The sequence below is a fragment of the Oncorhynchus kisutch genome, linkage group LG9 (genome assembly GCF_002021735.2).
Source record: "Oncorhynchus kisutch isolate 150728-3 linkage group LG9, Okis_V2, whole genome shotgun sequence".
NCBI lineage: Eukaryota > Metazoa > Chordata > Actinopteri > Salmoniformes > Salmonidae > Oncorhynchus > Oncorhynchus kisutch.
Genome location: NC_034182.2, coordinates 37170379 through 37194600, shown reverse-complemented (window position 1 = coordinate 37194600; position 24222 = coordinate 37170379). Strand labels below are relative to the sequence as shown.

The following is a 24222-nucleotide window of genomic DNA, read 5'->3' as shown; positions in this document are numbered from 1 at the left end:
GGTTTTGTCCTTGTGTAAGATGTAGAACTCTTAAAACCTGTTTGTTTGGAAGTTAAAAAATGGTGTTGTGATTCTTATTGATTATACCGACTCAATAAAAATCAATTGTAGACAAAAAATAAAACCTTCTTTATACCATGGTAAGAATAAGTGAATAATGATTGAGATGTGGGTGTGTTATGAGGATCTGTGCCTAATTTGAATACATTACATCATCTTCATGCATATCATTCTATTTAGCCTTGTCATTTGATGTTTCACTAATATGTTGTTTTCTCTGTCTCTCCACAGGGATAAGAGGCATGTTGGTGGTGATCCAGTCTCCTCATAATGTAACAGTAACAGAGGGGGACACTGTTCAGATCCAGTGCTGCTGGAATCAACATGTGTCAAGAGGGACAGTTAATTGGCATAAAAAAGAAGGACACATCGAGATAAAATATAAGAGTGTTCTGGTCAACAGCAGTCAGTGTTATGACAGGGCATCTCAGCAGACTGTAGCCTGTAACTGCTCAAATTGGACCATCTCAAACTTCACTAGAAATGACTCAGGTACTTACATCTGTAAAGCTACTGAAGAGATCCCATCTCTGATTGAATCCGTGGGGGATGGGACACAGATAACAGTTACTGCCAGAGAGCATTAAAGCCAAGGTGAGTAGTCTGATTTGGTCTATATCTTTGTCAAGCATAATGTACCACTGATGTACAGTAGCTCTGGTTTGCTGAAGCGTAATGTTTTGACTTATAGACTATTACACCGATCAATCACTTTACAACAATATCCAGTTCTCAATTCTCCTGAATACCAATATTCCATGTATAGTCTGTCAGGATTTGTATAATAACTTGTGTGTATTCACACCATGAATGTGCTTCCAGTGGTTATTGAGACCTTGGAGGATATAGCAGTCTTGTCACTCCCTGGCCATAGAGAGGCTTTTATTCTCTATTTTGGTTAGGCCAGGGTGTGACAAGGGTGGGCATTCTAGTTTCTTTATTTCTATGTTTTCTATTTCTTTGTTTTTGGCCGAGGGTGGTTCCCATTCGGAGGCATCTGTCTATCGTTGTCTCTGATTGGGAATCATACTTAGGCAGCCTTTTTCCCACCTGTGTTTTGTGGGTAGTTGTTTTCTGTATAGTTTATTTGCCTTACAGCACTGTTCGTTTTTTCTCTTTGTTATTTTGTTTGAGTGTTTTGAGTAATAAAGAATCATGAACACTTACCACGCTGCATTTTGGTCCAGGCCTTCCGACGAGAGCAGCAGGCATCCTGGGCCCGGGAGAAGAGTGAGTGGAGGACCTCATGGACATGGGAGGAGGTTATGGCAGGGGACAAGACCCTGCCATGGAAACAGGCGGAAATAGCCAGGGAGGAACTTTGGCGATACCAGGAGTCACGGCAACGATGCAAGCACGAGAGTCAGCCCCGAAAAATGTTTTTGGGGAGGCACACGGGGAGAGTGGCAGAGTTGGTGTTCAGACCTAAGCCAACTCCTCATGCGGAGCAGTGACCGGTCAAGCACCATGCTATCCGGTTCTGCGCACCATGCCTTCAGTGCGCATCCACAGTCCGGTGCGCTCTCTGCAAGCTCCCCGCAGTGGCTGTGCTAGAGTGGGCATTCAGCCAGGACGGATTGTGCCGGCTCAGCGTTCCTGGCCTCCGGTGCATCTCTTCGGCCCAGGTTATCCTGCACCAGCTCTACGCACGGTGTCCTGGGTTCGCCAGCAAAGCCCAATGCGGCCTGTTCCAGCTCACCATACTTGCCGGGCTAAGGGGGGTATCCAGCCACGATGAGTTATGCCAGCTCTGTGCTCCAGACCTCCGGTGCGCCTCCACGGTCCTGCGCTGGCTCTACGCAATATGCCTCCAGTGCACCGTCATAGCCCAGTGCGTTCTGTGCCAGATCTCCACACTCACTGAGCTAGAGTGGGTATCCAGCCAGGGTGTGTTGTGGCAGCTCCACTCGCTAGGCTGCCAGTACGTCTCCTCAGTCCGGTGAGACTTGTCTCCGGCTCCACGTTCGAAGCCTCCAGTGATGATCCATGGCCCGAAGCCTCCAGTGATGATCCATGGCCCGAAGCCTCCAGTGATGATCCATGGCCCGAAGCCTCCAGTGATGATCCATTGCCCGAAGCCTCCAGTGATGATCCATGGCACAAAGCCTCCAGCGACGGTCCCCAGTCCGGAGCCTCCAGCGACGGTTGCCAGTCTGGAGCCTCCAGCGACGGTCGTCAGTCCGGCGTCTCCAGTGACGGTCCCCAGTCCGGAGCCTCCAGTGACGGTCGCCAGTCCGGAGCCTCCAGCGACGGTCACCAGTCCGGAGCCTGCAGCGACGGTCGCCAGTCCGGAGCCTGCAGCGACGGTCGCCAGTCCGGAGCCTGCAGCGACGGTCCCCAGTCCGGAGCCTCCAGCGACGGTCCCCAGTCCGGAGCCTCCAGCGACGGTCCCCAGTCCGGAGCCTCCAGCGACGGTTGCCTGTCCGGAGCCTCCAGCGACGGTCGTCAGTCCGGAGCCTCCAGCGATGATCGGTGGTCTGGTTCTTCTGGCGATGATCTGCGGCCCGGTTCCTCCAGTGAAGGTCCATGCACCAGGGCTGCCACCAAAGCGAAGGGATCTGCGGGCGGAGGGGGGTCTACGTCCCACACCGGAGCCGCCGCCGTGAAGAGATGCCCACCCGGACCCTCCCCTTTAGAGTCAGGTTTTGCGGCCGGAGTCCGTACCTTTGGGGGGGGGGGGGGGGAACTGTCACACCCTGGCCATAGAGAGGCTTTTATTCTCTATTTTGGTTAGGCCAGGGTGTGACTAGGGTGGGCATTCTAGTTTCTTTATTTCTATGTTTTCTATTTCTTTGTTTTTGGCCGAGGGTGGTTCCCAATCGGAGGCATCTGTCTATCATTGTCTCTGATTGGGAATCATACTCAGGTAGCCTTTTTCCCACCTGTGTGTTGTGGGTAGTTGTTTTCTATATAGTTTATTTGCTTTACAGAACTGTTCATTTTTTCTCTTTGTTATTTTGTTCGAGTGTTTTGAGTAATAAAGAATCATGAACACTTACCACGCTGCGTTTTGGTCCAGGCCTTCCGACGAGAGACGTAACAAGTCTCCTACACCTTGAGATGTCTCCCAGTCAAATTGGTGGCCATATTCTGTTACTATAGCTACCAGTGGAAGAAAAGTCCATGTAAGTCTGTCAATAATTGTAATTCATAATGTAAGGATCCACAAAACTGAACAACAATATAAACGCAACATGCACCAATTTCAACAATATTAATGATTTTACTGAGTTCCAGTTCATATTAGGAACTCAGTTAATTGAAATAAATTAATTGGGTCTCCCGAGTGGCACAGATGTCTAAGGCACTGCATCTCAGTGCTGGAGGCGTCACTGCAGACCCTGGTTCAATTCCAGGCTGTATCACAACCGGCCGTGATTGGGAGTCCCATAGGGCGGCGCACCATTGGCCCAGCGTCGTTAGGGTTTGGCCATTATTGTAAATAAGAATTTATTCTTAACTGACTTGCCTTGTTAAATAAAGATTAAATAAAATTAGGCCGTAATCTATGAATTTCACATGACTGGGCAGGGGCCCAGCCATGGGTGGGCCTGGAGCCAGGCCCAGCCAGTCAGAATGAGTTTTTCCCCACAAAAGGGCTTAGTTACAGATAGAAATACTCCTCAGTTTCATCAGCTGTCCGGGTGGCTGGTCTCAGACTATCCTGCATGTGGAGGTCCTGGCTGGCGTGGTTACACGTGGTCTGCAGTTATGAGGCCGGTTGAACGTACTGCCAAATTCTATAAAACAACGTTGGAGGTGGCTTGTGGTAGAGAAATTAACATTCAATTCTCTGGCAACAGCTCTGGTGGACATTCATGCAGTCACCATGGCAATTCCACGCAGAAATGTTTCCTTTATATTTTGTCTTTGCTAAATTTTTTGTTGGAAGAAAGTTAGACTTGTGACAGTGAGTGACACCACAATGGAAATTTCACAATCTTCACATTTAGTTCTCTGCTTTCCCCATAATTTTGCCAATGACAAAACTTTTGACTAGATCTTTAATCAACAAATACAGCTGGTTCAGAACTGCAGATACTTGAAATCAACTGGTATAGAGCAGACAGCAGGACCAAAAGAAGATGACATGTCTGGGTCATAGGCTCAGCATAAAGAAAGAACACATTACACACATAAAGAAGAGAGAGAAAGATGGAGAGAAGCGACTCTGTGGTTAACATTTCAGTGCGTCATCAGAGGAAGTCCACAGCGAGTGTGTGTCAGTTGTGATTCTCATGCCCTGGGTGTGAGTGTAGAGGGGGAGACCACAGCACCTGAAGGCTGAGTGTCTGGCCTCATTCTGATATCCTTCCAGAAAGATGAAGCATCTGTTGGTCTGGCTGCTCCTCTCCTCCCTCTGTTCCCTCTCTTCTTGGGGTAGGTTACAAAATATTGAGTTACAGATTAATTTGGACCATCATTATCTTAGATTAAACCAACACCATCTTGGCTCATCGGGCAAAGACATCACAATGTTTTTAAAGGGACGGTCATTTACATTCTACTGGTCTGGACATTACCCTATGGTTTCTCTTAACTTGTTTTCATTCATTTCACTGTAGTCAATGCATTTATATTGGTATCATTAACATCAACAGCAATGCTTGTAGAATTAATAAAACTATGTTTTATACCCCATTTCATACCATGTTTTATATGGTAATTATTAATTATTCAGATTTGGCAATGGTACCACCCTAATTTGAATACATTACATCAGCTTCATTCATATCATTCTATTTAGCCTTGTCATTTGATGTTTCACTAATATGTTGTTTTCTCTGTCTCTCCACAGGGATAATAGGCATGTTGGTGGTGATCCAGTCTCCTCATAATGTAACAGTAACAGAGGGGGACACTGTTCAGATCCAGTGCTGCTGGAATCAACATGTGTCAAGAGTGACAGTTAATTGGCATAAAAAAGAAGGACACATCGAGATAAAATATAAGAGTGTTCTGGTCAACAGCAGTCAGTGTTATGACAGGGCATCTCAGCAGACTGTAGCCTGTAACTGCTCAAATTGGACCATCTCAAACGTCACTAGAAATTACTCGGGTAGTTACATCTGTAAAGTTTCTTTAGAGATCCCATCTCTGATTGAATCCGTGGGGAATGGGACACGGATAACAGTTACATCCCAAAACACGACAAACAATGGCGAGTATTAGAGATTAGAGACAGTTAACGTTTCTTTGGGGAAAGTTATACATTAAGAACAAGTTAAACTGGTTATAGATCAAATCTTATTGCAATAGTTTGCTAATAACTCCACTCTTTCTGCACAGCAGATTCCTCAGAAGAAAAACTGCTCCAGCAGCTGCCTATCATGATTCCACTTGCTGTCCTGCCACTGTTCCTCCTCCCTCTCATCTGCCTGTACAGGGCATGGAAAAGACACCAAGGTCAGAGGGCATTGTGATATTATGTTTATTTTACATCTTTACATCAGTGTTTGACTGGAGCTGAGTACCGACACCTCACATGTTCTACTGCTTGAGTTCCTATTCCTCTCGTATAATATTATTAAGGTTTTGTGGCGCTACTGCATCTAAATATAAAACAGTACCGGCCCCCAACATGAGAAACGGCACCTGTTTCAGTCCAAGTCAAACACTGCTATAGGATACTACACTCGTGTGCTTATAAAAGAGTTGGTAGCTTTGTCAAACAGCATTTACATATGTGTACATTCATAGAGTAGATCAGAACCTTACAATCCGACGATGTACATTTTTCATTTCTATAGAGCAGCCACGGAGTCTTGTCTTTCAAGCCGTTTCAACCTAACCTTGCAACAGTCCTTAGTCTTGTCTTTCAAGCCGTTTCAACCTAACCTTGCAACAGTCCTTAGTCTTGTCTTTCAAGCCGTTTCAACCTAACCTTGCAACAGTCCTTAGTCTTGTCTTTCAAGTTGTTTCAACCTAACCTTGCAACAGTCCTTAGTCTTGTCTTTCAAGCCGTTTCAACCTAACCTTGCAACAGTCCTTAGTCTTGTCTTTCAAGCCGTTTCAACCTAACCTTGCAACAGTCCTTAGTCTTGTCTTTCAAGTTGTTTCAACCTAACCTTGCAACAGTCCCTAGTTTTGTATTTCAAGCCTATTTCGCAACAGATGAGAGTTTCAGTATATATTCAATGCTCTATCACCTTGTTACCGTGCAAGACAGTGAGTTGACGCATCCTGTTATTTGGTTGTTTTTCTGTGTACGCCCTTGATATCTACAAACCCGTGAAAAAGTATAAACCCTTTCTGATTTTCTACATTTTTTCTACATCAGATCTTCAACCAAAACCTAAAATTAGATAAAGGTAACCTAAGTTTACAAAAAAAATCTCAATTTTACAACATCCAATTCCCCTGTGTGAAAAAGTAGTTGCCCCTTTATACTCAATAGCTGGTTGTTCCACCTTTAGATCTAATGACTGCAACCAAACACTTCCTGTAGTTGTTGATCAGTCTCTCACATTGCTGTGGAGGAATTTTGGACCACACTTCCACACAGAACTGCTGTAACTCAGCAACATTTGTGGGTTTTCAAGCATGAACTGCTCGTTTCACGTCCTGTCACAACATCTGAATTGGGATCAAGCCTGGATTTTGACTAGACCATTCCAAAACTTCATATTTGTTGATTTTTAGCCATTTTCATGTAGACTTGATTGTGTGTTTTGGATCAATGTCTTGCTGCATGACCAACCTGCGTTTCAGCATCAGCTCACAGACGGATGGCCTGACATTCTCCTGTAGAATTCTCTGATAACAATTCATTGTTTGGTTTTCGCCCAGACATAATGGGACCCATCTCATCCAAAAAGTTGACTCCAGTTTGCCAGGAAGCACCTGGATGATCATCAAGACTCTCTGATGAATGTTCTATGGACAGATGAGTCAAAAGTATAACTTTTCAGACAACATGGGTCCCATTATGCCTGGCGGTAACCAAGCACTACATTCCACAGTAAGAACCTTATACCAATTGTCAAGCATGGTGGAGGTAGTGTGATGGTTTGAGGATGCTTTGCTGCCTCAGGACCTGGACGACTTGCCTTAAAAGAAGGAACCATGAATTCTGCTCTGTATCAGAGAAATCTACAGGAGAATGTCAGGCCATCCGTCTGTGAGCTGAAGAGCAGCTGAGTCATGCAGCAAGACATTGATCCAAAACACACAATCAAGTCTACATGAAAATGTCTAAAAAGAATAAATTTGACATTTTGGAATGGCCTAGTCAAAGTCCAGACCTAATCCCAATTCAGATGTTGTGGCAGGACTTGAAATGAGCAGTTCATGATTGAAAACCCACAAATGTCACTGAGTTACAGCAGTTCTGCATTGAAGCGTGGGCCAAAAAGCCTCCACAGAGACGTGAGAGACTGATCAACCACTACAGGAAGAGTTTGGTTGGAGTCATTACAGCTAAAGATGGTACAAGCTGTTTTTGTGTATAAGGGGGCAATTACTTTTTCACACCGAGGCATTGGGTGTTGCACAACTTTGTTTTAATGGAATACATGAAATAAGCATGTAATGTTGTTTTATTTGTTCACTCAGGTTCCCTTCATCTAATATTCTGTTTTCTTTGAAGATCTGATAACATTCAGCATCAAAAATATGTCAAAGTTGAGAAAATTAGAAAAAGAGGCAAATATTTTGTTCACAACACTGTATGTGTATGGGGTATACAGGTGGTGCCCCAGACAGAACAGTCAGGGTGATCCACGAGGCTCCCAACCATGAGGACGAGGAGTTGAAGATGGAGGAGCTGGAAGAGGCGGCCAACCAGAGCTCTTCCTCCTCCTCCAGAGGATCCACCCAATGGGTGAGTCTCATAATCAGTACACATCATACCACCTACCGCCACGATACACCGTCCCACACCCTACTGACAGGCTAATCACATCATACCACCTACCGCCACGATACACCGCCCCACACCCTACTGACAGGCTAATCACATCATACCACCTACCGCCACGATACACCGTCCCACACCCTACTCACAGGCTAATCACATCATACCACCTACCGCCACGATACACCGTCCCACACCCTACTGACAGGCTAATCACATCATACCACCTACAGCCACGATACACCGTCCCACACCCTACTCACAGCCTAATCACATCATACCACCTACTGCCACGATACACCGTCCCACACCCTACTGACAGGCTAATCACATCATACCACCTACCGCCACGATATACCGTCCCACACCCTACTCACAGGCTAATCACATCATACCACCTACCGCCACGATACACCGTCCCACACCCTACTCACAGGCTAATCACATCATACCACCTACCGCCACGATACACCGTCCCACACCCTACTGACAGGCTAATATTCCTATCCTGATTTAGTGGAGTAAGTTCTATAGGCAGATCTCACTTAAGATATCCAAACGTTTCTGAAGTCTGTGTTATTCTATATGCATTGCTGACTTTTCCTCTCTCTCTCTCTCTCTCAATCTCTCAGTGTCAAGTCCAGGTGTATGAATCACTTGATTACTTGGCTTTACCAACCCAAGACAAAGGTTAAGGACCGGCTGTGAATGTATTTTTCTATTGCGTTTCATGTGTCAGTCATTTCTGTAGGTATTTTACAGTATGTATGTACAGTGTATTTTTGATGTCTGTGTTTTTTTTTTTTTGATTGCAGTAGGTAATTACTGCTATTGTTTCTTCTTTAAACCATTTTTACTGTGTGGAATGTACTTTATTCTCCAGTGAGGAAGTGAAAGAGAAACTCATATAAATGTAGGTTGTGCAATGAGGTACTTTTACAAAGATCTGTGAATAGTTACTCTTTCATTTAACTCTGGTTTGTATCTTAGACCTATGCAAAAGCCAGTGTCCACAGCAAAAGTGTGTGTGCGCACGTATGCATGTGAATGTGTCCATGTGCCTGACAAGAGAAAGCGAGTAAAAGAGAAAATTATACTACACAAGAGACATATCACTGACTGCAAATGGAAAATACAGTAGAATTGAAAAATGCCCAATGATTGAGCATCAGACAAAAATCATCCAGTCCAGGGATGCAGCCTTAAGATTCTCGGTTTAACAGGTGTTATATTACCAGTGGAAATTATTTGTATCTGGGGGCTCTCTCGTGGGCTCTCTCATAGGCTCTCTCATAGGTCAGTGACAGGAAATGGAAACAGAGCAGACGGTGGTGACAGTATATGCTTATATCTCAGGTAGTAACCATGGCCCCTCGTCTGCTGTAGACTACAGGATGAACAGAAATGAGAAACAGAACAGTTTTACAATAACAATAGATGTGATTGCCTTACAAATTGACACACACTCATACACATTGTGAAATTATTTGAGTAACAGATCATGTACATTTCTGCTATTTAGAGCTGTTTAGCTGACACTCTTATCAGTTGCTCACAGCTAACAAATGATATGCTCACAATAGTTGTCAACGCTTAACACATGATATATATTAATATATTATCCTACAACTTGCTCCAATGAGTCACTAGGTCCTGCAGTTACAAAGTAAGCAGACACACACCTACTCACATCTTATAAAAACAAACAACCGTTTGTAACCATGGCTGCACTCCTACCAAGACAGAATTGTTAGGCACAGTAACACATTCTCACTGCTTATGCCGTATGGCAAGATCCTTGTTTTCCTATCTACACGTTTAACTTATTATCATCAGAGATTATTCTGATATATGAAGTTGTGTTTTGATATTGAACAAACATGATTACTGTAAGATGTAGAAGACTGGAAATGTTTGGATTTTGCGATGCACGCAGACACACAGGTTGTCTTTTGAAGAAAGCGTCACTATATAGGGATCATAAATGTTTACTAGAAAAGAGAGCAGCATTTCCAGGAAACAGTGCTACAGATGACCAGATTCACACACAGAACAGAGATACCCAAAGATTTTCATAACTTAACCAAGATAGACCACAGCTTGTCGTTTCAAATGGGAACAAATGAGTCAGAGTGTGCAGAACAAAGATGGAGGTGGGCAGAGCCAAGCACATATCCTATTGGCGCGTTCTAGTATTATCTGCATATTTCCGTTACGGAACGCCTACTCTGTGAAGTGTGCAATAACTCAATTCGCCTTTGCATTTTTTTAAACCTTTGAAAAGAGTAAAGTCTATAAAACGTAGTCCACTTTGTTCTTTAACAGATTCTAGTTTTGGGAACAGAAAACTGTATAAAACTGTTTAATCGATGAGAAAATGTGCAGAATGTCGGCCAAAAATCCACCTCATTCCATCTTTTCCCACTGCCCGCCAGTGGGCTTCCTCTCACGACCATATTTGGTAGTGAGTGGAAACACCAACCGGGTGCTTCACATTTATACATCCAGTGAAATATCTGTTAACTGGGACCCGCTAACACTTCATCTAAGACTAAGGAAACTACGCTAAACAAAAATATAAACACAACATGCAACACTTTTAAAGATTTTACTGAGTTACAATTCATATAAGAAAATCAGTCAATTGATATGAATTAAATAGGCCCTAATCTATGGATTTCACATGACTGGGAATACAGACATGCATCTGTTGGTCACAGATACCTTTAAAAAAAGGTAGGGGCGTGGAACAGTAAACCAGTCAGTATCTGTTGTGCCCACCATTTGCCTCATGCAGTGTGACACATCTCCTTCACATAGAGTTGATCAGGCTGTTGATTGTGGCCTGTGGAATGTTGTTCCACTTCTCTTCAATGGCTGAGCCAAGTTGCTGGATATTGGCAGAAACTGGAACACGCTGTCGTACATGTCAATACAGAGCATCCCAAACATGCTCAATGGGTGACATGTCTGGTGAGTATGCATGCCATGGAAGAACTTCCAGGAATTGTGTACAGATCCTTGTGACATGGGGCCATGCATTATCATACTGAAACATGAGGTAATGGCTGCGGATGAATGGCACGACAATGGGCCTCAGGATCTCGACACGGTATCTCTGTGCATTCAAATTGCCATCGATAAAATGCAATTCATTGAAAAATGCCTGCCCATACCATAAACCCACTACCACCATGGGGCACTCTGTTCACAACATTGACATCAATAAACCGCTCGCCCACACAATGCCATACACGTGGTCTGCGGTTGTGAGGTCGGTTGGACGTACTGCCAAATTCTCTAAAACGACATTGGAGGCGGCTTATGGTAGAGAAATTAACATTAAATTCTCTGGCAACAGCTCTGGTGGACATTCCTGCAGTCAGCATGCCAATTGCACACTCCCTCAAAACTTGAAACAACTGTTGCATTGTGTTGTGTGACAAAATGGAACATGTTAGAGTGGCCTTTCATTGTCCCCAGCACAAGGTGCACCTGTGTAATGATCATGCTGTTTAATCAGCTTCTTGATATGCTACACCTGTCAGGTGGATGTATTATCTTGGCAAATGAGAAATGCTTACTAACAAAATCTGAGGGAAATAAGCTTTTTGTGCGTATGGATTTCTGGGATCTTCTGGGATCTTTTATTTCAGCTCATGAAACATGGGACCAACACTATACATGTTGCATTTATTTCTTTTGTTCGGTATATAATCTATATTCTCTCGTACACTGCAACAATAGTCCTGCATTTTGCCTGGTCTGGTCATGTGGTATTGATCAAAGAACATGATGTGATCTTATCTCACCTCTAGTTACAGAATATTTGTGCTCCTACTCTAATCGGAGTGTAACCATTTCATGTAGCCAACCAAAACTCATCAGGCCTGTGTCCAAAAAGCCACTCAAAAGTAAGTTAACAGCAGCTCTGAAGGAAAACAGTCACAACGCACAAGGATCCAAACACCTCCCTAAGAACACTTGAACTATTCTTGAATCAAATCCAATTTTGACAAAGTGGCACGACAGCATTCTATGGAGCCAGACATTGAGGTAAAGTTTGCAATAGGCGTTTTGATGTTAAGATAATGTTGACACAACAGTAAACTCCCCCAAATCAAACACTATCGGTCACTGCCACCTCCCAAGCACTGAGCCAACAGTGACTTTAGTAAGTTCTTGATTCAAACATCAGTCAACGTTAATACATGAGCAGAATATAAAGCAGACTTCAATTCCACCCGGTCTGTACCTTCACCTCTCCTCCTGTCCGGTCGCCGAAAACCTTGCCTTGGAGTTGTTGCCCCAACTTTATCATCACCAGTAGCAGTCATGTCCCAACTGGAGACAGCGATGGCCATCCTCCTGAAGACCTTTGACAAGTACTCTGGAGCCGAAGGCAACAAGGGCACGCTGAGCAAGGCTGAGCTCAAAACCATGATAGAAAAGGAACTGCCTTCTCTCCTGAAGGTACTGTACACTGCACTGTCGGCCAACGCCACACTGCAGAACAAATGTATTAGATTCAAAAACTCTTTATTGTCCCATCCAAAGGGCAAGCTGTTTTCAGATTCTAGTTTATACATCACGCTATTTGTGTGAATAACAGTTGTTGAGATGAATCCTGTTGTTTTGTGGGACCTCGTTCTCCTCCGTCTCTCTGCAGGCTTCTAAGAACCCTGGGGACTGTGACAAGCTGATGAAGGCTTTGGACCATAATGGAGACTCTGAGGTGGACTTCAATGAGTTCGTAGTCCTGGTCGCTGCTCTCACCTGCGCCTGCCACGACCGCTGCCCCAAGAAATGAGCTCCTCATGCAGAATTGTGTGGTCGAGTCACGCCCTGCTGCAAGTAGCAGGTGCCTGTCCGTCGGACCAGAGTTCCCCCAATCTCCCTGTTTCTGTTTATAATCAGTTAATATCATTTTCTTACTAAATGCATCTTTATCCATTTGTGTGGTTGTCTTGTCTTCCAATTGTGGCTGTAAATGTAAATAAATCTCGTGCCTGTGAGGTGGGAGCATTTTAAACAGTGACTATCGAGTAGGCCTGTATTTACTCACTTTTACAAAAATACATTTATTTTGTCCTTTCAGTCTTTTTTATTTTGTGCACCACTTAAAGAACAAGTCGACATATACACTCAGACACTTTATACACGGTCGGCTGTTAAGTAGGGAAAAGTACAAAGAAAAGGCAGGAGTTTTGGCATACAGGCCGCGGGTGACCACCGGTGAATGCCAGGCAGCACAGGTCATTTTGGCCTCTGGTGCAACAGGTATGTTTAAAACTGAATTAAATTAGTGGCACTCTGCTCAACCCCATGAGATGAGAGACATTATAGAGACCAATACTTCTGCAGAACGACAAATCTTTCACATGAATTGACCTTGCAGCCAGAGGCTTCACACCGAATTGAACTTTTCAGCCATATTAAAGAGAATTGTGCATCATATATCCTTATGTACATATTCTTTATCCCCTTACACTGTGTATAAGACAGTAGTTTTTTGGAATTGTTAGTTAGATTACTTGTTCGTTATTACTGCATTGTCGGAACTAGAAGCACAAGCATTTCGCTACACTCGCATTAACATCTGCTAACCATGTGTATGTGACAAATAAAATTTGATTTGATTTGAATAGAAGAACACAGGTGTTCAGTTGGAAAACTAGCCGTTCAGATCCAATGCCTATTTTTAGCGTGTGTAGGTCTTAACATGCACGTTAAACCTTGAAACAAACCACTTAGGAAGTGAACTTTGAATCCAACCACAACGGTATCATATCTCCTACACAGCATGGGAACCAATATTACACCTCAGAGCGATTTCCTTGCATATTTCCTTTATAAATGTAAACGTGAAAAGCTGCACGCATATATGTGATGTAACAAACGTGTACTTTACATTGTTGTACACTATTTTGTTGAAGCTGTAACTATAAATATAGACATTGAGGATACTGTATATACAAGACTGGCATGTCCTGTCTACATTCCCCTTATCGTAGATAATCAGTGATGTAAAGTACTTAAGTACTTTTAAAAATACTTTAAAGTACTACATAAGTAATTTTTGGGTGTTATCTGTACTTTATTTGACTATTTATATTTTTGACAACTTTTACTTTTACTTCACTCTACATTCCTAAAGATAATAATGCACTTTTTACTCCATACAATTTCCCTGACACCCAAAAGTACTTGTTACATTTTGGCAGGAAAATGGTCCAATTCACACACTTATCAAGAGAACCATCCCTGGTCATCCCAACTGCCTCTGATCTGGTGGACTCACTAAACAGAGAACATACCTGGTCATCCCAACTGCCTCTGATCTGGTGGACTCACTAAACAGAGAACATACCTGGTCATCCCAACTGCCTCTGATCTGGTGGACTCACTAAATACACATGCTTCGTTGTAAATTCTGTCTGAGTGCTGGAGTGTAGCCCCTGGCTATCCATCAGAAAAATAATAATAATAATTGTGTCATCTGGTTTGCTTTGTATATGGAAGTTGAAATGATTCTTACTTTAACTTTTACTTAAGCACATTTTAGCAATTCCATTTACTTTTGATAATTAAGTATATTTAAAACCAAATCGTTTTTGACTTTTACTCAGGTAGTATTTTACTGGGTGACTTTCACTTTCTATTATGTTATCTTTACTTTTACTCAAGTATGACCATTGAGTACTTTTTCCACCACTGTAGACAATGGCTATAAGGCCCAATCCCAAATCGCCCCCTAACTCATTATGTACTTGTGGAGAACAGTTAGTATTGTTGGTGAATTTCCGTATTGATTGTCTTACCTATCTTACCTATTACCTATTGATCGTCATTGGCATACAGTTGTACAATGAATGCAAAAAGACCATGCAAGTGCTGCCCTCTTGTGGTACACTGCCGTCATGCTGTGCGTGCACAATGTAATAAAAAAAGAGAGAATATAATCGGCACATACCATGTGTCCTAAATCATGCTAGTATAATGCAAAGTAATTGTAATTGAGAATCAAATTCCCTTTTGCAAATAACACTGTACTAGATTCTTGTTTGAGTTGGAGAGATAAGCAAATTCCTTAAATTCCTCTAACTTCTCCGGGACTTACAGGGACCTTGAAGGACTGTTTGGAAACGTGCTGAGACTGTAATCGGATTGCAAAGTTGTTAAGCGCAACCTCACTCTCACATATCCTCTCTGTCCCTCACTCTCACATATCCTCTCTGTCCCTCACTCTCACATATCCTCTCTCTCTCTCTCCGCCTCTTTCTCTAAATCTCTCTCTCTCTCTCGCTGTCTCAATTAAATTCAATTTAAGGTCTTTATTGGCATGGGAAACATATGTGAACATTGCCAAAGCAAGTGAAATAGATAATAAACAGAAGTGAAATAAACAACAAAAATGAACAGTAAACATTACACTTACAGAAGTTTCAAACGAATAAAGACCTTTAAAATGTCAGAGTATGTCTATATACAGTGTAGTAACAATGTGCAAATAGTTGAAGTACAAAAAGAAAAATAAATATGGTTGTATTTACAATGGTGTTTGTTCTTCACTGGTTGCCCTTTTCTTGTTGCAACAGGTCACAAATGTTGCTGCTGTGATGGCACACTGTGGTATTTCACCCAGTAGATATGGGAGTTTATCAAAATTGGATTTGTTTTTGAATTCTTTGTGGATCTGTGTAATCTGAGTGTTTCTAATATGGTCATACATTTGGCAGTAGGTTAGGTAGTTTGTGGGCAGTGTGCACATAGCCTGTCTTCTCTTAAGAGTCAAGTCTGCATTTGGCGGCCTTTCTCAATAGCAAGGCTATGCTCACTGAGTCTGTACATAGTCAAGGCTTTCCTTAATTTTGGGTCAGTCACAGTGGTCAGGTATGCTGCCACTGTGTAGTCTCTGTTTAGGGCCAAATAGCATTCTAGTTTGCTCTGTTTTTTTGTTGATTCTTTCCAATGTGTCAAGTAATTATCTTTTTGTTTTCTCGTGATTTGGTTGGGTCTAATTGTGTTGCTGTCCTGGGGCTCTGTGGGGTCTGTTTGTGAACAGAGCCCTGGGACCAGCTTGCTTAGGGGACTCTTCTCCTGGTTCATCTCTCTGTAGGTGATGGCTTTGCTATGGAAGGTTTGGGAATCGCTTCCTTTTAGGTGGTTGTAGTCTCTCTCTCTCTCTCTCTCTATCTCTCTATCTCTCTCTCTCTCTCTCACACACACTCTCTCTCTCTCTTTCTCTCTCTCTGTCTCACTCTCTCTCCAGCAGGCATTAGGAGCTTATCTCTGGATTAGGGACCAGAGGGGAGGTGGTTTGGGAGTCAGGAGATACAGGTGATGGGGGAGGGAGCAGGGGTAGAGGCAAGGAGAGTAGAGGGGAGGAGGGGTAGAGGGAGGGAGAGACCAGACCAGAGGAGAGAAGGAGGAGACCAGATGAGAGGAGAGAGTGAGAGACCAGACCAGAGAAGAGAGGGAGTAGACCAGACCAGAGGATAGAGGGAGAGACCAGACCAGAGGACAGAGGGAGAGACCAGACCAGAGGAGAGAGGGAGGAGACCAGATGAGAGGAGAGAGGGAGAGACCAGACCAGAGAAGAGAGGGAGTAGACCAGACCAGGGGAGAGAGGAAGAGATCAGACCAGAGGAGAGAGAGGGAGAGACCAGACCAGAGGAGAGAGGGAGGAGACCAGACCAGAGGAGAGAGAGGGAGAGACCAGACCAGAGGAGAGAGGGAGGAGACCAGACCAGAGGAGAGAGGGAGAGACCAGACCAGAGGAGAGAGAGGGAGAGACCAGACCAGAGGATAGAGGGAGAGACCAGACCAGAGGAGAGAGAGGGAGAGACCAGACCAGAGAGGGAGAGACCAGACCAGAGGTGAGAGAGAGACCAGACCAGAGGAGAGAGGGAGAGACCAGACCAGACCAGAGGACAGAGCGACAGACCAGACCAGAGGATAGAGGGAGAGAACAGAGACACCCTTCTCGCTCCTCTCAGCTGTCTGCCAGTGTGCACACACGTACCACACACACACACACACACACACACACACACACACACACACACACACACACACACACACACACACACACACACACACACACACACACACACACACACACACACAGCCCTCTTCTGTCTGTGTTCCCTTGTGTCTGCCTCAAAGTAGGCTTTATTTCAGGGTGATTGTCACGAGACGTCCTCATGCGTCTGCATAGTGAAACCTCTACGTACTATCCAGGCTAACGACGGTTTAAACATTCCAATGCTGCATGTCATAGCCTCATGCCATGTACGGCATCTCGTGGTTTATCATGATCCGGTTTGAGTGGACATAAAACCTGCTGATATGTGTCATTAAGTCAGATGTCACTTAGTCATCATTGCTAATGAAAAGCAGTGAGAGCAACCATTGATTTATAGCAGAATACATATACATGACTGTTAAAACAATAGGGGTGGTGAGTGATTGTATTATTTTCATATCTTATTAAAAGCTTAACCAGTGTTATTTCTATGGCTGCATTAGTCTGACACGCAAGCTCTGACCCTATTTTTTTATTTTTTATTTTTATTTTTTATTATGATGTTTTTTAATATATTTTTTCCCACCTGGAATTATAGCAGCGAACGACCCCTGAACGCACAGCCGCTCATCTGCGGCCTGCTAGCTATCTAAAGCACATTGGACTGCTGGCTATCTAAAGCACATTGGACTGCTAGCTATCTAAAGCACATTGGACTGCTAGCTATCTAAAGCACATTGGACTGCTAGCTATCTAAAGCACATTGGACTGCTAGCTATATAAAGCACATTGGACTGCTAGCTATCTAAAGCACATTGGACTGCTAGCTATATAAAGCACATTGGACTGCTAGCTATCTAAAGCACATTGGACTGCTAGCTATCTAAAGCACATTGGACTGCTAGCTATCCAAAGCACATTGGACTGCTGGATATCTAAAGCACATTGGACTGCTAGCTATCTAAAGCACATTGGACTGCTAGCTATATAAAGCACATTGGACTGCTAGCTATCTAAAGCACATTGGACTGCTAGCTATCTAAAGCACATTGGACTGCTAGCTATCTAAAGGACATTGGACTGCTGGCTATCTAAAGCACATTGGACTGCTGGCTATCTAAAGCACATTGGACTGCTAGCTATCTAAAGGACATTGGACTGCTGGCTATCTAAAGCACATTGGACTGCTGGCTATCTAAAGCACATTGGACTGCTGGCTATCTAAAGCACATTGGACTGCTGGCTTAAGAGGCCCTTTGGACATATTTCTTCCGCCACTATACATATTTTGCCAATTGGCCTGGTTTACCACACGGAGCCCTGCTGATCCGTCCGCTGATGTAACTGCACGAGGGGGCCACAACAGACTTCCCTCCGTCGCGTCATCCCTCTAAGGTCTTTCTGTTAGCCTACTAGCCCCGTGCCGCTAGCTGCCTGAAGCCACGCACTGGACTTGTATGATCACCCGGTTACGCATGCCTTTCCCTAACGTCACCATGCTGTGTCGATTGCTGTTCTGGTTTGTAACTATTGTTTTATTTCACTGCAGAGCCTCTAGCACTACTCAACACGCCTCGGCTAACAATTTAGTTCCACCACCCACACACGCAGTGACATCACCTGGTTTAAATGCTACTTCTAAAGACAATATCTCTTTCATTATCACTATATGCACAGGTTTGCCCCCACTGTATTCACATCCTACTATACTTTTGTCTGTACATTATGCCTTGAATATATTCTACCGTGTCCAGAAATCTGCTCCTTTTACTCTCTGTTCTGAACATACTAGGCGTCCAGTTCTGTTAGCCTTTAGCCGTACCCTTATCCTACTCCTCTTCTGTTCCTCTGGTGATGTAGAGGTTAATCCAGGCCCTGCAGTGTCTACCTCCACTCCCATCCCCCAGGCTCTCTCATTTGTTGACTTCTGTAACCGTAAAAGCCTTGGTTTCATGCATGTTAACATTAGAAGCCTCCTCCCTAAGTTTGTTTTATTCACTGCCCTAGTACACTCTGCCAACCCGGATGTTCTAGCTGTGTCTGAATCCTGGCTTAGGAAGACCACCAAAAACCTTGAAATTTCCATTCCTAACTATAACATTTTCCGACAAGATAGAACTGCCAAAGGGGGCGGTGTTGCAATTTCCTGCAAAGATAGCCCGCAAAGTTCTGTCTTACTATCCAGGTCTGTACCCAAACAATTTGAGCTTCTACTTCTAAAAATGAACCTTTCCAGAAACAAGTCTCTCACCCTCGACACCATATGTGATTTGATTGCCCCGCATCTATCTTCTGAGCTCGTGCTGCTAGGTGACCTAAACTGGGACATGCTTAACGCCCCGGCCATCCTACAATCTAAGCTTGATGCCCTCAATCTCACATAACTTATCAATGAACCTACCAGATATAACCCCAAATCCGTAAACACGGGCACCCTCATAGATATCATCCTAACTAACTCACCCTCCAATTACACCTCTGCTGTTTTCAACCAAGATCTCAGCGATCACTTCCTCATTGCCTGCATCCGTAATGGGTCTTCGAGCAAACGACCACCCCTCATCATTGTCAAACGCTCCCTAAAACACTTCTGCGAGCAGGCCTTTCTGATCGACCTGGCCGGGGTATCCTGGAACGACATTGACCTCATCCCGACAGTAGAGGATGCCTGGTTATTCTTTAAAAGTGCCTTCCTCACCATCTTAAATAGGCATGCCCCATTCAGAAAATGTAGAACCAGGAATAGATATAGCCCTTGGTTCACTCCAGACCTGTCTGCCCTTGACCAGCACAAAAACATCCTGTGGTGTTCTGCATTAGCATCGAATAGCCCCCGTGATATGCAACTTTTCAGGGAAGTTAGGAACCAATATACACAGGCAGTTAGGAAAGCTAAGACTAGCTTTTTTAAACAGAAATTTGCATCCTGCAGTACAAACTCAAAAATGTTCTGGGACACTGTAAAGTCCATGGAGAATAAGAGCACCTCCTCCCAGCTACCCACTGCTCTGAGGCTAGGAAACTGTTACAACTGACAAATCCACTATAATTGAGAATTTCAATAAGCATTTCTCTACGGCTGGCCATGCTTTTCACCTGGCTACCCCTACCCCGGTCAACTGCCCGGTACCCTCCACAGCAACCCGCCCAAGCCCCCACCATTTCTCCTTCACCCAAATCCAGATAGCTGATGTTCTGAAAGAGCTGCAAAATCTGGACCCCTACAAATCAGCCGGGCTAGACAATCTGGACCCTCTCTTTCTAAAATTATCTGCCGAAATTGTTGCAACCCCTATTACTAGCCTGTTCAACCTCTCTTTCGTATCGTCTGAGATTCCCAAAGATTGGAAAGCTGCCGCGGTCATCCCCCTCTTCAAAGGGGGAAACACTCTAGACCCAAACTGCTACATACCTATATCTATCCTACCCTGCATCTCTAAGGTCTTCGAAAGCCAAGTTAACAAACAGATTACTGACCATTTTGAATCACATCGTACCTTCTCCGCTATGCAATCTGGTTTCCGAGCTGGTCATGGGTGCACCTCAGCCACGCTCAAGGTTCTAAACAATATCATAACCGCCATCGATAAGAGACATTACTGTGCAGCTGTATTCATAGACCTGGCCAAGGCTTTCAACTCTGTCAATCACCACATTCTTATTGGCAGCCTCAACAGCCTTGGTTTCTCAAATGATTGCCTCGCCTGGTTCACCACCTACTTCTCTGATAGAGCTCAGTGTCTCAAATCGGAGGGCCTGTTGTCCGGACCTCTGACAGTCTCTATGGGTGTGCCACAGGATTAAATTCTCGGGCTGACTCTCTTCCCTGTATATATCAACGATGTCGCTCTTGCTGCTGGTGATTCTCTGATCCACCTCGACGCAGACGACACCATTCTGTATACTTCTGGCCCTTCTTTGGACACTGTGTTAACTAACCTCCAGATGAGCTTCAATGCCATACAACTCTCCTTCCGTGGCCTCCAACTGCTCTTAAACGCAAATAAAACTAAATGCATGCTCTTCAACCGATCATTGCCCGCACCTGCCCGCCCATCCAGCATCACTACTCTGGATGGCTCTGACTTAGAATATGTGGATAACTACAAATACCTAGGTGTCTGGCTAGACTGTAAACTCTCCTTCCAGACTCACATTAAGCATCTTCAATCAAAAATTAAATCTAGAATCGGCTTCCTATTTCGCAACAAAGCATCCTTCACTCATGCTGCCAAACATACCCTCGTAAAACTGACCATCCTACCGATCCTTGACTTCGACGATGTCATCTATAAAATAGCCTCCAACACTCTACTCAGCAAACTGGATGTAGTCTATCACAGTGCCATCCGCTTTGTCACCAAAGCCCCATATACTACCCACCACTGCGACCTGTACGCTCTCGTTGGCTGGCCCTCGCTTCACACTCGTCGCCAAACCCACTGGCTACAGGTTATCTACAAGACTCTGCTAGGTAAAGCCCCGCCCTATCTCAGCTCGCTGGTCACCATAGCAGCACCCACTCGTAGCACACGCTCCAGTAGGTATATCTCACTGGTCACCCCCAAAGCCAATTCCTCTTTTGGTCGCCTTTCCTTCCAGTTCTCTGCTGCCACTGACTGGAACAAACTGCAAAAATGACTGAAGCTGGAGATTACCATCTCCCTCACTAGCTTTAAGCACCAGCTGTCAGAGCAGCTCACAGATCACTGCACCTGTTCATAGCCCATCTGCATACAGCCCATCGATCTACCTCATTCCCATACTGTATTTATTTATTTAGCTCCTTTTGCACCCCAGTATCTCTACTTGCACATCCATCATTTGCACATCTACCATTCCAGTGTTTAATTGCCATATTGTAATTACTTCGCCACCATGGCCTATTTATTGCCTTAACTCCCTTATTTGACCTCATTTGCACTCACTGTATATAGACTTTGTTTTCTTTTGTTCTACTGTATTATTGACTGTATGTTTTGTTTATTCCATGTGTAACTCTGTGTTGTTGTATGTGTCAAACTGCTATGCTTTATCTTGGCCAGGTCGCAGTTGCAAATAAGAACTTGTTCTCAACTAGCCTACTTGGTTAAATAAATGTTTAAAAAAATGTTTACAAAAAAATAGGCTAACCAATAATTAGCTGACTATGTTAACAATCTTCTGCCTGTATACACAAGTGAAAGGGGCAGCATAAATCTACCTGTAAGGAGAGTTTTAGTATTACTGGCACTACACTCATAGAAAGAAAAAGGTGCTATCTGGAACTGAAAACAGTTATTCGGCTGTCCATATAGGAGACCCCTTTGAAGAACCCCTTTAGATTCCAGGTAGAACCCTAATGGGTTCCATGTAAAACTATTTCCCTATAGAGTTCTACATGGAACCCAAAAGCAGTGGTGTAAAGCACTTAAGTAAAAAATACTTTAAAGTACTACTTAAGTCGTTTTTTAGGGTATATGTACTTTACTTTACTATTTATATTTTTTACAACTTTTACTTTTACTTCACTACATTCCTAAAGAAAATTATGTACTTTTTACTCCATACATTTCCCTAGCACAAAAAGTACTCGTTATATTTTGAATGCTTAGCAGGACATGAAAATGGTCTTATGGTCCCACACTTATCAAGAGAACATCCCTGGTCATCCCTACTGCCTCTGATCTGATGGACTCGCTAAACAGAGAACATCCCTGGTCATCCCTACTGCCTCTGATCTGGTGGACTCGCTAAACAGAGAACATCCCTGGTCATCCCTACTGCTTCTGATCTGATGGACTCACTAAACACATGCTTAATTTGTAAATGATGTCTGAGTGTTAAACAGAGAACATCCCTGGTCATAGTGTTGTGATGATGTCTGAGTGTTGTGATGATGTCTGAGTGTTGTGATGATGTCTGAGTGTTGTGATGATGTCTGAGTGTTGTGATGATGTCTGAGTGTTGTGATGATGTCATAGTGTTGTGATGATGTCTGAGTGTTGTGATGATGTCATAGTGTTGTGATGATGTCATAGTGTTGTGATGATGTCATAGTGTTGTGATGATGTCATAGTGTTGTGATGATGTCATAGTGTTGTGATGATGTCATAGTGTTGGCTACCTGGCAATCTGTAAACAAAACAAAAAACAAGAAAATTATGAGGGCCGGTTTGCTTAATATAAGGAATTTAAAATGATTTATACTTGTACTGTTGATACTTAAGTATATTTTAGCAATTACATGTACTTTTGATACTTAAGTATATTTAAGACCAAATACTTTTAGACTTTTACTCAAGTATGACAATTGGGTACTTTTTCCACCACTGTCAAAAAGGGTTCTACCTGGAACCAAAAGGTTATCCTATGGGGACAGACGAATAGCCATTTTGGAACCCTTTTTTCCTAAGAGTAGTAGTCTATTATTATTATTATTATTATTATTACAGCACTTAATACCAAACAGGGCCAGCGGGGAAAAAATACATGTCATCTATGCACTTAAATAACGAATGGAGGACGCTTTTCCCAGTGGTTCATTTTCATGCCAGCCAGGTAGACTATACTCCTGTTGTAAATATAAGCAATGCGCTTAATATTGGTGTAGCTGAGATAAATATAGTAGACCTACCCTATAGAAAGCTGATGGGGATCATCCTCTTTTTGATGGAGGCCATCACTCTGTTTTCTCGTGGGATTACATAGCCTATAGAAATGTTACGCAACATGGGCTCTCATGAAGTGTTTGAAAACATGTGCATTGATGTCAGAGTGATTAGAGGGACAATAGAGTGCTGAGTACCAGGCAGTTAGCAAGTTTGGTAGGCTACTAATTACCATCAGCAGCATCTGAGCTTGGAGAAGCCTAGTTAACGTGAGTAAACGGTCATGTGGAATTTCACTGCCGTCATGACTCGTGACCGCCGGTGTGGCGTTAATACAGTCACGGTAACAGCCCTAACTGCAACGCGGATGTCATTGATATAGTCTGAAGTGTGGTGGGAGAGAGCTGCAGACACCATAACAGGCCAGAGCCACACCCACCCCAACCATGATATACATTCAATTTTATACTGTCTCACCCTGTACCGAACATTCTTGTCAAACAGGATCCTAGTCTGCCTTGAACTGTCATCAGACCCAAGTCCTCAACCAATAATGCAGAGCGAGTAAAGCTAACTTGGCTATACACAGGGTCCCAGTTAGTCCCAACCTCCAGCCGCTCACCATTATCTATTTTGAACTTTGACCTATACAATGTAAACATACTGCCTGAACCATGCTCGCCAAGAAC

The 24222-nt window shown here is 43.7% G+C and overlaps 2 protein-coding genes across 2 annotated transcripts; both read left to right on the top strand.

Moving 5' to 3' along the window:
- Positions 1 to 4279: 4279 nt before the first annotated feature.
- On the top strand, positions 4280 to 10219 carry LOC109897134 (uncharacterized). The gene is made up of 5 exons (XM_020491707.2): positions 4280 to 4440; positions 4859 to 5221; positions 5353 to 5466; positions 7749 to 7882; positions 8548 to 10219. Exons 1-5 carry the CDS (start codon positions 4383 to 4385, stop codon positions 8608 to 8610), a joined length of 732 nt encoding a protein of 243 aa, XP_020347296.1. The 5' UTR covers positions 4280 to 4382; the 3' UTR covers positions 8611 to 10219.
- Positions 10220 to 12086: 1867 nt separating this feature from the next.
- Positions 12087 to 12953, top strand: LOC109896476 (protein S100-P). The gene is made up of 2 exons (XM_020490738.2): positions 12087 to 12388; positions 12585 to 12953. Exons 1-2 carry the CDS (start codon positions 12251 to 12253, stop codon positions 12723 to 12725), a joined length of 279 nt encoding a protein of 92 aa, XP_020346327.1. The 5' UTR covers positions 12087 to 12250; the 3' UTR covers positions 12726 to 12953.
- Positions 12954 to 24222: the final 11269 nt, after the last annotated feature.

Excerpts from the sequence above, each read along its gene's own strand:
- LOC109897134 (XM_020491707.2), top strand. The coding sequence starts at position 4,383 with ATGAAGCATCTGTTGGTCTGGCTGCTCCTCTCCTCCCTCTGTTCCCTC. Across the intron at positions 5,222-5,352 it reads CCAAAACACGACAAACAATG|ATTCCTCAGAAGAAAAACTG; the intron begins GCGAGTATTAGA and ends TCTGCACAGCAG. Across the intron at positions 7,883-8,547 it reads CCAGAGGATCCACCCAATGG|TGTCAAGTCCAGGTGTATGA; the intron begins GTGAGTCTCATA and ends TCAATCTCTCAG.
- LOC109896476 (XM_020490738.2), top strand. The coding sequence starts at position 12,251 with ATGTCCCAACTGGAGACAGCGATGGCCATCCTCCTGAAGACCTTTGAC. Across the intron at positions 12,389-12,584 it reads AACTGCCTTCTCTCCTGAAG|GCTTCTAAGAACCCTGGGGA; the intron begins GTACTGTACACT and ends GTCTCTCTGCAG.